This window comes from Macaca fascicularis, chromosome 16 (assembly GCF_037993035.2).
Source record: "Macaca fascicularis isolate 582-1 chromosome 16, T2T-MFA8v1.1".
Classification (NCBI taxonomy): domain Eukaryota; kingdom Metazoa; phylum Chordata; class Mammalia; order Primates; family Cercopithecidae; genus Macaca; species Macaca fascicularis.
In genome coordinates this window covers 64,058,266-64,072,500 of record NC_088390.1, presented here as the reverse complement: position 1 = coordinate 64,072,500, position 14,235 = coordinate 64,058,266, and the positions used below count along the sequence as shown (strand labels likewise).

Genomic DNA, 14,235 nt, shown 5'->3' with positions numbered 1-14,235 from the left:
AGTAGCTGGGACTACAGGCGCCCGCCACCGCGCCCGGCTAGTTTTTTGTATTTTTTAGTAGAGACGGGGTTTCACCGTGTTAGCCAGGATGGTCTCGATCTCCTGACCTCGTGATCCGCCCGTCTCGGCCTCCCAAAGTGCTGGGATTACAGGCTTGAGCCACCGCGCCCGGCCAATTTTTTGTATTTTAGTAGAGACGGAGTTTCACTGTATTGCCCAGGCCTCCCAAAGGGCTAGGATGACAGGCATGAGACACCACTCCTGGCCTAGAACAATTGTTATTTGGGTCACAGAACCCTTTGAGTATCTGATGGAAACTACGGATTCTCTCTCCAGAGAAGTGCACACACACAGGATTTAATGAGCTCCTCCTGTCTGAGGCAATAGGTTAGGGAACCGACTCCACAAGGCAGAGGCAATCCCAGCCCTGTGTTTCTCCCCAGCCCTTCAGCAGGCCTGAGATGGGCAGGGAGAGGCTTGGCTGCCAGGCCGATATCTGTGGGTTCCTAGACAAAGGATTGTTCCTGTTTCCCCAATTCCCAACTCCCTCCTCCTCACTTACGGCATTCAGCGGGGCTGACATGGGTCTCGGGTCTGTTTGGCAAGAGCTGAGGCCTCAGAGCTGGGCACACTGGCAGAATCCACCACAACTGAACTCTTGTTTGTACCCGTCCCCTCCAAGGGCTTTGGTCTCTCGCAGCCCCAGCAGGACCCGAACACCTCAGGAGGTTCTGCTCGCAGGCTGTTTGCTTCCACTTTCATTTCCGTGAAATCCCTGCCCTCTGGCGCTCACATGCTGCCCCCTGCCGAGGCCTCCCCATCCCTGGGAGGAGCCTTCTTGATCATCAAAGTCGACTTCACTCAGCCATGGTGCCTCAAGGAAAGCCACCTCACAGCAACTGCAAACTGGCCCCAGTCAACCATTCCCAGCAATCTCGGACAAGCGCATTGGTACACCCTGCTTTGTCAATGGATTATTTCCCTAGAGCCTAGAATAATGCTGGGCACATCAACATTGATAAAATAATTGTTGAATGAGCTGGGCGCGGTGGCTTACACCTGTAATCCCAGCACTCTGGGAGGCTCAGGCAGGCAGATCACCTGAGGTCAGGAGACCAGCCTGGCCAACATGGTGAAACCCCATCTTTACTAAAAAAATACAAAAATTAGCCGGGCATGGTGGTGCAGTCCTATAATCCCAGCTACTTGTGAGGCCGAGGCAGAATAGCTGGAACCCGGGAGGCAGAGGTTGCATTGAGCCGAGATAGTGCTGTTGCACTCCAACCTGGGTGACAAGAGTGAAACTCCACCTCAAAAAATAAAGTAATAATTGCTGAATGAACGAGAAACACAATCAGGACAGATAAAGCCCATAGTTCAAGTTCACAAAACTGCCAGGTGCAGTGGCTCACGCTTGTAATCCCAGCACTTTGGGAGGTCGAGGCGGGTGGATCATGAGACCACCCTGGCCACCATGGTGAAACCCCGTCTCTACTAAAATACAAAAAATTAGCCAGTCCAGATCACGCCATTGCACTCCAGCCTGGGCAACAGAGCGAGATTCCGACTAAAAAAAAAAAGTGCCAATCCCAGCAGCTGGGCCCACACGTGCCTATAGTTCTAGCAGGTTGAGGCAGGAGTTCAAGGCTTGAGCCCGGGAGTTCGAGGCCAGCCTGGGCAACCCAGTGAACCTTGTCTCTTAAAAAAAAAGAAGCCTGGGTGCGGTGGCTCATGCCTGTAATCCCAGCACTTTGGGAAGCTGAGGCGGGCGGATCACTTGAGGTCAGGAGTTGGAGACCAGCCTGACCAACACGGTGAAACGCTGTCTCTACTAAAAATACAAAAATTAGCTGGGCATGGTGGCACAGACCTGTAATCCCAGCTACTCGGGAGGCTGAAATGGGGGAATCGCTTGAACCTGGGAGGTGGAGGTTGCAGTGAGCTGAGATTGTGCCACTGTACTCCAGCTTGGTGACAGGGCAAGACTCTTGTCTCAAAAAAAAAAAAAAAAAAAAAAAAAATTCAGAAAACTGTTAAGAGTGCCCAGCACCGCCGGGCGCAGTGGCTTACTCCTGTAATTCCAGCACTTTGGAAGGCCGAGGTGGGCGGATCACGAGGTCAGGAGATCAAGACCATCCTGGCTAACACGGTGAAACGTCTCTACTAAAAAATAAAAATAAATAAAAAATAAAAAAAATTAGCCGGGCACAGTCGCAGGTGCCTGTAGTCCCAGCTACTCGGGAGGCTGAGGCAGGAGAATGGCGCGAACCCGGGAGGCGGAGCTTGCAGTGAGCTGAGATCGCGCCACTAAACTCCAGCCTAGGCCGCAGAGCCAGACTCCGTCTCAAAAAAAAAAAAAAAGACTGCCCAGCACCGAGAGCTATTATGTGGCCAACACCCTTGTGCTCTACGTGAATTAACTCTTCAAATCAATGCCATGAAGTTGGTTCTATTTTCTTGACTTTACAGATTGAGAAAATTGAGGCACAGAGCATTAGAAACATGCCCAAAGTCACAGGGCTAGGAATCGGAGAAGCATGGATCCAAACCTGGTAGGAACAGTATTTAAACTTTGGGTTTGACCCTGAGTAGGCAAGCTACTTAATAGGAGTCTGTCTCAACAGAGATGCCTTAATACTTAAGTGTGAGAAGATTCAAGTTAAAAAGCTTCCTGGCTGGATGTGGTGGCTCACACCTGTAATCCCAGCACTTTGGGAGGCTGAGGCGGGCAGATCATGAGATCAGGGAGTTCAATATCATTCTGGCCAACATAGTGAAACCCTGTCTCTTCTAAAAATTCAAAAATTAGCTGGGTGTGGTGGCACACTCCTGTAGTCCCAGTTACTTGGGAGGCTGAGGCAGGAGAATTGCTTGAACCCAGGGTGGGCAGAGGTTGCAGTAAGCCAAGATGGTGACCACCTCACCCCAGACTGGGTGGGTCAAAGAGCAAAACTCCCTCTCAAAAAAGTTTCCTAATAACCTAGCCCAAGGTTTATTCCAGTTACTCACCAATCCTACTTTGAGCCCCTTCCCGCCCCCCCGCCCCCTCCGGTTCCCAAGTGCAAGTGTGGTACCTAGCAGACTTGGCAAACTGGCCTGTTTGAATCTTGGTTCCCTCTAGTGACAGAACCAGTTCAGATGGAACACCTATTTCATCCATGCAACATGGCTAGCTGCAGTCCATTGTGAGGTAAAATGCCAGATCCTAAGAGCCACAGGTCTCCTGCACACACACAGTAGTGCACAGTAGCGGCACAGCCCAACGCCCAAGCCCCTTCCGTCACTTTCTTCAAGTCTCCGCCAGCCAGGCCATTTGAGGAGCGCTCCCTCGTCCTATTAAACAGCAGCTCTAGGCTTAGGGTTTCACCACTGGCATCCATCGTTACCACCAGGAGCGGTCCCCACCTCATCTGCACCAGTACCAGCGTCATCTGAAAACTTCCTAAAACTCAGACCTCCTGGATGGGTCTGAGGGCAGGATTTCAGCAATCTGTGGCTTAACAAACCATCCAGGTGATCTCTATCTGTGCTAAGGTTTGAGAATTTCAGGTTAGCAGTTCTCAATCAAAAATATGTGATCCCCACCACTCAGGGGCTTTTGGTTGTCACAAGGAGGGGCAGAGTGTAGCAGAGGTTCTCCTGGCACGTAATGGGTAGAAGCCAGGGAGGCTACACAATTCTTCACAGGGATTATCAAGCTAAGGACAGAGGCAGTGTAAACCTCACTAAGGCAGATTTAACATTTTCCCAGCCCCTCATCCATCACCCAGTGTCTTTTTTTGAGATGGAGTCTCGATGTCGCCAGACTGGAGTGTAGTGGTGCTATCTTGGCTCACGGCAACCTCCGCCTCCCAGGTTCAAGTGATTCTCCTGCCTCAGCCTCCCAAGTAGCTGGGACTACAGACCTGCACCACCACACCCAGCTGATTCTTGTATTTTTAGTAGGGATGGGGTTTCACCATGTTGGCCAGGATGGTCTCAAATCTCTTGACCTCCTGATCCGCCTGCCTCGGCCTCACACTGGGATTACAGGTGTGAGCCACCGTGCCCAGCCCATCCAGTGTTTCCTATTCAATAATGTTCTCCTTTTCAGTCTGGTAATACAAACAACATGCAGACACAGGCTTTCTTTCCTTTTTAATTTTTAATGACCAAAACAAAGCATCTAAAACCGCAGCTTCTGGAAGAACCACTTGTTCTTGCCTGTCTTGTATCTAGAAGGGAAAAAAAGAGAACATCAATGAGGAGAGGAATGGAAATAGTGAAACCATACTCCACCATTCACTACCAAAGCCTACTTACCTCTCTTCAAACTTGACCTTGGCCTCTCGTCGGGCCTTGCGTTTAAGAGCAGGATCTCTGAAGACATCTTTATTGACAACAGTTTTGTCCAAGGGGATATCCACAGAGTACCTGGGGACAAAGGTGGAGAGGCAAGATTAGCCCACATACTGCCAGAAGCCCCCACACAGCCCAAATCTTTGTGGGACACTAGGGAATCAGGGTCTGACTCCTTAGAAGCAACCATCAAAAGTCATATCCTGATGGCATTACCTGGAAATCCACACTTTTAACATTTATTGGATTCAAGCCAATAAAATGTAAAATGTAACGTTTCATTCTCAATTTCCCACTACTACTTTACTTTTATAGCTAAGAATCATCAAATTAGGCCTTATTGTTTTATTTTTTTTTTTGAGACGGAGTCTCACTGTTGCCCAGGCTGGAGTGCAGTGGTGCAATCTCAGCTCACTGCAAGCTCCACCTCCCGGGTTCACGCCATTCTCCTGCCTCAGCCTCCCAAGTAGCTGGGACTACAGGCGCACGACACCACGCCCGGCTAATTTTTTTATTTTTAGTAGAGACGAGGGTGTCACTGTGTTAGCCAGGACAGTCTTGATCTCCTACCTCGTGATCCGCCCGCCTCGGCCTCCCAAAGTGCTGGGATTACAGGCGTGAGCCACCGCGCCCGGCCAAATTAGGCCTTCTTGACTTTCATCATGACAGTCGGCTGACTTTCTATTTGAAACCATTCCTTATCGTTCAAGTTCTGCCAATGCAGTCACTCTCATGACAGCACAAAAACTAGCTGCCTCAACCCCACCACATCCCAGAACCCGAGAAACAGCTCTCTCTGCCCTTTTATTTTTTTGAGATGGAGCGAGCTCTGTCACCCAGGCTGGAGTGCAGTGGTGCAATCTTGGCTCATTGTAGCCTCCACCTCCCAAGCTCGAGTGATTCTCCCACCTCAGCCTCCGGAATAGCTGGGATTCCAGATGCCAGCCAGCATGCCCAGCTAATTGTTGTGTTTTTTAGTAGAGACGAGATTTCGTCATGTTGGCCAGGCTGGTCTCGAACTCCTGACCTCAAGTGATCCACCTGCCTCGGCCTCCGAAAGTGCTGGGACTACAGGCATGAGCCACGGTGCCAACCAAGAGTAAATGTGCAGTACCAGCAGCAAACTTTAAGGTGCATGCTGCTAGGTTCTGGCAATTACTGTTCGGGACTTTCTCAATTCTTGCACCTTTTTTTTTTTTTTTTTGAGACGGAGTCTCGCTCTGTCGCCCAGGCTGGAGTGCAGTGGCGCGATCTCGGCTCACTGCAAGCTCCGCCTCCCGGGTTCACGCCATTCTCCTGCCTCAGCCTCCCGAGTAGCTGGGACTACAGGCGCCCACAACCGCGCCTGGCTAATTTTTTGTATTTTTAGTAGAGACGGGGTTTCACCGTGGTCTCGATCTCCTGACCTTGTGATCCGCCCGCCTCGGCCTCCCAAAGTGCTGGGATTACAGGCGTGAGCCACCGCGCCCGGCCTTGCACCTCTTTTTGAAACGGACTTTTGCTCTGTCACCCAGGTTGGAGTGCAGTGGCATGATCTCGGCTCACTGCAAGCTCCACCTCCTGGGTTCACGTGTTAGCCAGCACAGTCTCTATCTCCTGACCTTGTGATCCACTCGCCTCGGCCTCACACCTCTTTTTGAGAGGGAGCTTCGCTCTCATTGCCCAGGCTGGAGTGCAATGGTGTGATCTTCGCTTACTGCAACCTCCGCCTCCCGGGTTCAAGCGATTCTCTAGCCTCAGCCTCCCCAGTAGCTGGGATTACAGGTATGTGCCACCACGGCCGGCTAATTTTGTATTTTTAGTAGAGACGGGGTTTCACCATGTTGTTCAGGCTGGTCTCAAACTCCTGATCTCAGATGATCCATCTGCCCCGGTCTCCCAAAGTGGTGGGATTATAGCTGTCAGCCATTGTGCCCGGCCTCTCATACTTCTTTTTTTTTGAGACGGAGTCTTGCTGAGTCGCCCAGGCTGGAGTGCAGTGGCCGGATCTCAGCTCACTGCAAGCTCCGCCTCCCAGGTTTACGCCATTCTCCTGACTCCGCCTCCCAAGTAGCTGGGACTACAGGCGCCCGCCACCTCGCCTGGCTAGTTTTTTGTATTTTTTAGTACAGACAGGGTTTCATCATGTTAGCCAGTATGGTCTTGATCTCCCGACCTCGTGGTCTGCCCGTCTCGGCCTCCTGAAGTGCTGGGATTACAGGCTGGAGCCACTGCGCCCAGCCATCGTACTTCTTAAAAAACACTTGTACTAGGCCAGGCGCGGTGGCTCACGCCTGTAATCCCAGCACTTTGGGAGGCCGAGGCGAGCGGATCATGAGGTCAGATCGGGATCATCCTGGCTAACACAGTGAAACCCCGTCTCTACTAAAAATACAAAAAATTAGCCGGGCGTGGTGGTGGGCGCCTGTAGTCCCAGCTACTCGGGAGGCTGAGGCAGGAGAATGGTGTGAACCTCGGAGGCGGAGCTTGCAGTCAGCCAAGATCGCACCATTGTACTCCAGCCTGGGCGACAGAGCGAGACTCCCTCTCAAAAAAACACTTGCACTAAGATAGTGTATGTCCCCAGACTAAAGGGCCCAACAGGTAAATAAAATTAACTGAGGGAGGCTTGCTTTCGCACATTCACAGACTTTTTGAAACCTATAGTATTTATCCTTGAGGGTGGAACAGTGGAAGACGGCAGATCAGACCTCATGGCTGTGTTTACTGTGGATGGAAAACAATCTTTACCTAACACTTAAAAGATGGATCAAAGGTAAAACTGGAAACCATGCCCACTTTATGAGTTGAAGAACAATTTGGAAACGATACTCCTTGCTGGTGCTGGAACGGCTGCAAGGTTTGTCTCCTTATTCAACAGAGCGGGGAGAAGAAATTTTAAAATTCTAGTTCTTGAAATGCTCACCTTGTGGGCATTAGGTGATTGTAGTTATAAACTTTCACAAAAGACTTGATCTTTGACCTCTTGGCGATCTTCTTCTTGCCCATGGCAGCTGTCACTTTGCGGGGGTAGCGGTCAATTCCAGCCACCAGAGCATGGCTGTAGGGGCGATCTGAGGTGCCATCATCAATGTTCTAAATGAATAAGAATTACATTTGTTATTCACTGAGGGCCTATTTAGGCCCTGTGTTAGAGGTAGGGCAGTGTCAAAAAAATATTTCCTCCCTCAGGTCTCCAAGACCCACCATTATAAAGAGAAAAATCACAGAAAGTTACGCGAAATGACCAAAGAGAAACAGAACAGTGTTTATTTCCACTAGGAAGCATCTGGAACGGCTTATTAGAGGTAAGAGATTTAAAAGTAGCAATAGTTAACATTTAAGTACTTGCTATATGCCAAGCACTGCTCACAAGACTTGGTAACTATTCACTTGCTCCACTGCTAGTAAAGCGTACAGCCAAGGCTAAGACACCAGAGCCTCATTCCAGAGCCCAGTCTCAGGAGATGGGAGAGGGGAATCCAGGGGTACTCCAGTGTCCCCACAACAGCAAAACGCAGTGGCGTATGTGGCCAGAGCCTAGGGAAATTTCTCAAGAAGCTACAAAAACATGGGTAGGAGGAAAACAGTGAGGGGCTACGTGACCTTTTTTTTTTTTTTTTTTTTTTTTTTTCTGAGACGGAGTCTCGCTCTGTCGCCCAGGCTGGAGTGCAGTGGCCAGATCTCAGCTCACTACAAGCTCCACCTCCCGGGTTCACGCCATTCTCCTGCCTCAGCCTCCCGAGTAGCTGGGACTACAGGCGCCCGCCACCTCGCCCGGCTAGTTTTTTGTATTTTTTAGTAGAGACGGGGTTTCACCGTGTTAGCCAGGATGGTCTCGATCTCCTGACCTCGTGATCCGCCCGTCTCGGCCTCCCAAAGTGCTGGGATTACAGGCTTGAGCCACCGCGCCCGGCCTACGTGACCTTTCTAAAAGCGATTTCCTCCTCTACTTACAGATTCCCTGCTGCAGCACTTCAGGTAAATAACAGAACACCTCTAAACCTTAGCAACAGGAGGGAACCCCCTATAGCTGGGGATGATGGCGCGCACCTGTAATCCCAGCTATTTGGAAGGCTGAGATGGGAGAATCGCTTGAGCCCAGGAAGTCGAGGCTGCAGTGATCGCGCCACTGCACTCCAACCTGGACAGAGATCCCGTCTCAAAAAAAAAGAAAAGGAATCCCCTATGATTACTTCAAGGACTGCACATGACAATACCTGAAAGGCAGTGGGAGCGCATAGCAAGTGTGCAATAAATGTCAGCCATTATTGCTATATATTTAAAGCCTCTGGTGGAGAAGGCATTATGCGTTAGGAGCCCAATTCAGCTCACATTTGCTTCTACTGTGCCTCTTCCTCTCTCAAAAGCTTTCCCACATTCACCCCGACCGTGCTCACTGGCTACTGCCCGAGAAGCGGGCCTTGAATTCCAAGCCTGCCTGCTCCACCGGAGCCAGCCTGGTCCCGGGATGCAAGGACGCAGAGTCCCGCGAGGCTGATACCTTCACGATGACGGCTTTGCGTCCAGAGTAGCGTCCAGCCAGGACAAGCACCACCTTCCCAGGTTTCATGAACTTGCCCATTTCTGCAGAAAGCAAGGAGAAAGGGCCACTTAAAAATCCATAAAGCCAAAGACGCCCAGAGCCGACTCCTGCCAGCAAGCCCAGGTCTTGGGCCGGAACTTCAGACTGTGTTCACTGTCGCCTTGGTCCAGGCCGCCCGCGGGCCCTGCTCGCAGGACAGGATCGGATACGTAGCCGCCAGAGACCTAAGGAAGGAACGCACCCGGCGGCCCCCGGACCCTCGACCCCCAAGCCGCGGATGGCGGCGGATTGAAAGAGTCAACCCAACCTTCCACTCACCGGCAGCAACCACTCAGGCCTACAGCAAAAAGGAAAGAAGAACACTTCCGCTAACCTTTCACCCCGGGGAGGAATGACCTCACTTCCTGTCCCTCGCTTCAGGCTTTGACACGCTACTTGTGTGGTGCTGAGTCTCGAGTTGCGGGCGGAAGAAGCTCATAAGGGGAACGCAGGGCCCGGCAGCTCATGTATTTGAATCAAGCTTTATTAGCAGCTCCAGCAGTAGACAAGAACAAAGGAGAGTCGTCCAGGCGGACTGAAGAGCTGGGAGAGCGTGTGCGCTTTGCGTTCTCTGGACTCAGCAGCTAGGCTTTGTTGTAGTTCCTTTCTCTGGCACTAGGAGGGGGACACAATCTGAAATTTACTTTTTCTCTTGGGAGACACAGGGAAAAAAATAGGGCATTTATTGGTGCCTGTCGGGGGCACGGTTAGCTAAAGAGGGAGGGACAAATATCAGACAAGGGTGGCTGGTCCGATGGTAGTGTGTTATCAGAACTTATCAACGTTAGGGTCACTAAAGTTGGTATACAACCCTCCACTGCTAAATTTGGTTTAAAAAAAAACAAGAAGGATATAAACCCCCAACAGTTACAGTCTAGTGGTGTCACTGACATTACCAACTAGAATAAGCATGAGGGAGGTAGAGGAGGAGGATGGCAGCTGCTTACCCTGTGCCAGGCCAGGTTAATCTATTTATGCACATCATCCGATTGGGTCATCATAACACTAAGAGATAGGTACTATTATTATCTCCATTCTAGAGTCGAGGAAACTGGCTTAGAGAGATTTGCCCAGTCTATAGTGGGTAAGCAGTGGAGCTGGGGCTCAGCCTCAAGCAATTCAACTCCTGAGCCCATACTGTTTACCATGTCACCCCTGAGCACCGATTCTCTCTCAGGCAAGATGTGAGCACTTTATATAAGCCAGCAGCCTGTTTAATCTGCACAACTCTGCATCTTAGGCATTCTCCTCCCATTTAGACATGAGGAAATTGCAATTCAGAGAGGATAAATTGCCTGTCTGAGGTTAATCCTATTCAGTGGCATAGACAGGATTCAAATCTAGGTCTGAATCTAGGTCTAGTTGGCTCTCAAACTGAATTATACTTCCCATCACTCACCAGAAGAGTGTTTTCAGATGGTACCTTATGTGCTTTCCGAGTTTAAGGGAAAGGGAAAGAGAAACTATCTCACAGTTTTTGCTTATCTGAACCTATAGGATTTGTCTTGGGCAAGACGTGGGAACAATCAGGATTTCATCAGTTCTCTTCTGAAGCTCTCCAGTGATACAATTTTCCCTGTATCCCTCAGGATCCCATTGCAATGGCTTTTGTTTTGTTTTGATTTTTTGAGAGACTGGGTCTCGCTCTGTCCTCCAGGCTGAAGTGTGTAGCACAATCATGGCTCACTGCAGCCTCAACTCCTGGGCTCATGATCCTCCCACCTCAGCCTCCTGAGTAGCTAGGACTTCAGGTGTGGGCCACCATGACCATGTAATTTAAAAAACCAATAACAAAGAACTTTTTCTTGTTTTGGTAGAGATGGGGACTCACTATATTGCCCAGGCTGGTCTCAAAAACTTGTGGGATCAAGTGATCCTCCTACCTGAGCCTCCCAAAGTGTTGGGATCACAGGCAAAGGCACTGTGCCCGGCCCCATTCCAATTTTTTTTTTTTTTTCAGACGGAGTCTCACTTTGTCACCCAGGCTGGAGTGCAGTGGCACGATCTCAGCTCACTGCAACCTCCACCTCCCAGGTTCAAGCGATTCTCCTGCCTCAGCCTCCTAAGTAGCTGGAACTATAGGCTCCCACCACCACACCCAGCTAATTTTTATATTTTTTGTAGAGATGGGGTTTCACCATGTTGGCCAGGCTGGTCTTGAACTCCTGGCCTCAAGTGATCCGCTTGCGTCAAACTCCCAAAGTGCTGGGATTACAGGCATGAACCACCACGCCTGGCCTCCAGTAGTTTTTAAAATGTCTTTTTCTTATATATTTCATTTTTTAAAGAGATGAGGTCTTGCTATGTTGCCGGGCTTGAATGCAGTGGCTATTGACAGGTGTGATGTAGCTTCAAACTCCTAGCCTCAAGCGATCCTCCCATTTCAGCTTGCCAAGTAGCTGGGACTAAGCCACCTTACCCTCCAAATCAAATTAGTAACTAAATCCTCTGAATTTTGTCTTGTCTTTTATTTTTGAGATGGAGTCTCACTTTGTCGCCCAGGCTGGAGTGCAGTGGCATGATCTTGGCTCACTGCAACATCAGCCTCCTGAGCTCCAGCAATTCTCCTGCCTCAACCTCCCAAGTAACTGGGACTACAGGGCACATGCCACCATGCCCAGCAATTTTGTATCGGCTAATTTTGCATCTTTAGTAGAGATGGGGTTTCACCATGTTGGCCAGGCTGGTCTCGAACTCCTGACTACCCACCTTGGCCTCCCAAAGTGCTGGGATTACAGGTGTGAGCCACCGTGCCCAGTCAGGATGCTTATTATTATATTACTATTATTATTATTTTTGAGACAGAGTCTCCCGCTTGTTCCCAGGCTGGAGTGCAGTGGCGCGATCTCGGCTCACTGCAACTTCGCCTCCCAGGTTCACACCATTCTCCTGCCTCAGCTTCCCAAGTAGCTGGGACTATAGGCGCCTGCCACCACGCCCGAGTAATTTTTTGTATTTTTTAGTAGAGACAGGGTTTCATGGTGTTAGCCAGGATGGTCTCCATCTGCTGACCTCATGATCCGCCCACCTCGACCTCCCAAAGTGTTGGGATTACAGGCGTAAGCCACCGTGCCCGGCCCCCAGGATGCTTATTAAGTGTCTCCAACCTTAGAGATGGTAATTCTGGTCTGGAGTGGAGCCATATGATCTATAGATCTTTTTTTTTTTTTTTTTTTGAGACGGAGTCTCGCTTTGTGGTCCAGGCTGGAGTGCAGTGGCCGGATCTCAGCTCACTGTAAGCTCCGCCTCCCGGGTTTACGCCATTCTCCTGCCTCAGCCTCCCGAGTAGCTGGGACTACAGGCACCCGCCACCTCGCCCGGCTAGTTTTTTGTATTTTTTAGTAGAGACGGGGTTTCACCGTGTTAGCCAGGATGGTCTCGATCTCCTGACCTCGTGATCCGCCCGTCTCGGCCTCCCAAAGTGCTGGGATTACAGGCTTGAGCCACCGCGCCCGGCCTGATCTATAGATCTTATTTTGAGCAACAGCTTTAAATAACTTTTTCTTGAGAAGTCCTTCACTTTTCTTGAAATCCATTGTTGGCTTATTCAATAGTGTGAACTTTCACTCCTTTCCTTCCTTGCCACCTTTCCTGCAGCATAAATTCCTGACTCCCCCACCCTTCATACCCCCTGGGCTGTTCCTTGTGTCTTTTTCTTCCTCTCCAAGTAGCCAGGCAAAATCCTATTCAAATTCTATCCATCCTTCAAGGTTATTCCAGAATTCTCCCAGGCAGAATTAATCTCTCCTTTCTCTGGGCTCTCTCAGCAATCCAATCTGTACTTACCTTTATTACAGAACATAATCTTAGTTTGGATATGAGTGGTTCTCATCTCAGTGTGCTTCCCAGAGCAGCAGCATCACCATTACCTAGGAACTTGTTAGAAACCAAATTCTCACGCCCCACCCCAAAACAACTGAATAAAAAACTCTGGGGATGGGACCCAGCAATTTATATATATATATATATATATATATATTTTGAGATGGAGTCTCACTCTCACCCAGGCTGGAGCGCAGTGGCACAATCTCGGCTCACTGCAAGCTCCGCCTCCCGGGTTTACGCCATTCTCCTGCCTCAGCCTCCCGAGTAGCTGGGACCACAGGCGCCCGCCACCATGCCCGGCTAATTTTTTGCATTTTTAGTAGAGATGGGGTTTCACTGTGTTAGCCAGGATGGTCTCGATCTCCTGACCTCGTGATCCGCCCACCTCGGCCTCCCAAAGTGCTGGGATTACAGGCGTGAGCCACCGCGCCCGGCCTAGCAATTTATTTATTTATTTATTTATTTATTTATTTATTTATTTATTTTTCTGAGACGGAGTCTCGCTCTGTCCCCGGGCTGGAGTGCAGTGGCCGGATCTCAGCTCACTGCAAGCTCCGCCTCACGGGTTTACGCCGTTCTCCTGCCTCAGCCTCCCGAGTAGCTGGGACTACAGGCGCTCGCCACGTCGCCCGGCTAGCTTTTTGTATTTTTTAGTAGAGACGGGGTTTCACCCTGTTAGCCAGGATGGTCTCGATCTCCTGACCTCGTGATCCGCCTGTCTCGGCCTCCCAAAGTGCTGGGATTACAGGCTTGAGCCACCGCGCCCGGCCAGCAATTTATATTTTAACAATTTTTCCAAATCTCCAATTGGTATGGTATCTCCTTTGCTCGACTGTGTTTGTTGAGGGCAGGGGGTAGATTTACTTACCTGTTTCTTTAGCATCTAGCCTGGGCAGGCAGTTGCTAAGTGATCAATAGTGAATGAATGATTGGAGAGCACCTTAAACAGCTTTAACAATACTTCGCAGATCATACTTGTACAACACACCCTACACTTCCCCTGCATACACATCCATGGCTCTTTACCCTTCCATTCTTGCGTATCCTTGGATATGGGTGGACTGGCCTGTCTCTCCTCCCTTGTCCTGTCTCACCCTAAACCAAGGACAGAGCTCTGTTCCCAGTAATGACAGATGATATCAGAACTTAGCAGATATCTGACTGCAGGGATGCTGATGGAATTGTTCGAATTGTCTCAGTTGATACACACATTTAGGTTTCAAGAACTTGGACATCAAAGTCATGGCTGCCTGCCTGTCTCCCTGCAGTATAGTCCTTTCGGAGCTGAAATTTCTGGCAATTGTGTGGAAAATACCTTCTCCTGCCCATAGTGAGGGTAGGAATGAAGGTGGCGGATAAAGGAGAAAGAGGAACCAAAATCTAGAAACATGATACAATGAAGTAACAAGATAGACTATGGGCTTTGGATTCAGGAAACTTGACTCCAAATCTCAGGAATTCCATCATCATGTAAATGGGGACAGAATATTTAACCTCTCTGCAGTTCA

General features: G+C 49.9%; 2 protein-coding genes and 1 long non-coding RNA gene across 5 annotated transcripts in view; all 3 read right to left on the bottom strand.

Moving 5' to 3' along the window:
- Positions 1 to 768, bottom strand: part of IFI35 (interferon induced protein 35) — a 10,365-nt gene extending 9,597 nt beyond the window's left edge. For all 3 annotated transcript variants that reach the window (XM_005584326.4, XM_074019745.1, XM_074019744.1), the window contains exon 1: positions 563 to 768. In XM_005584326.4, the coding sequence (XP_005584383.2) occupies positions 563 to 583 (21 nt within the window). In that variant the 5' untranslated portion in view covers positions 584 to 768. The remainder of the gene's footprint in view (positions 1 to 562) is intronic.
- A 3,357-nt stretch (positions 769 to 4,125) lies between these two features.
- On the bottom strand, positions 4,126 to 9,214 carry RPL27 (ribosomal protein L27). Its single transcript, XM_045375939.1, has 5 exons — positions 9,182 to 9,214; positions 8,822 to 8,904; positions 7,244 to 7,413; positions 4,303 to 4,413; positions 4,126 to 4,214 (listed from the first exon to the last, which is right to left on the bottom strand). Exons 2-5 carry the CDS (start codon positions 8,900 to 8,902, stop codon positions 4,166 to 4,168), a joined length of 411 nt encoding a protein of 136 aa, XP_045231874.1. The 5' UTR covers positions 8,903 to 8,904; positions 9,182 to 9,214; the 3' UTR covers positions 4,126 to 4,165.
- On the bottom strand, positions 4,994 to 6,079 carry LOC141408825 (uncharacterized). The gene is made up of 2 exons (XR_012425900.1): positions 5,818 to 6,079; positions 4,994 to 5,524 (listed from the first exon to the last, which is right to left on the bottom strand). It is a non-coding gene; the product is annotated as an uncharacterized lncRNA (long non-coding RNA).
- Positions 9,215 to 14,235: the final 5,021 nt, after the last annotated feature.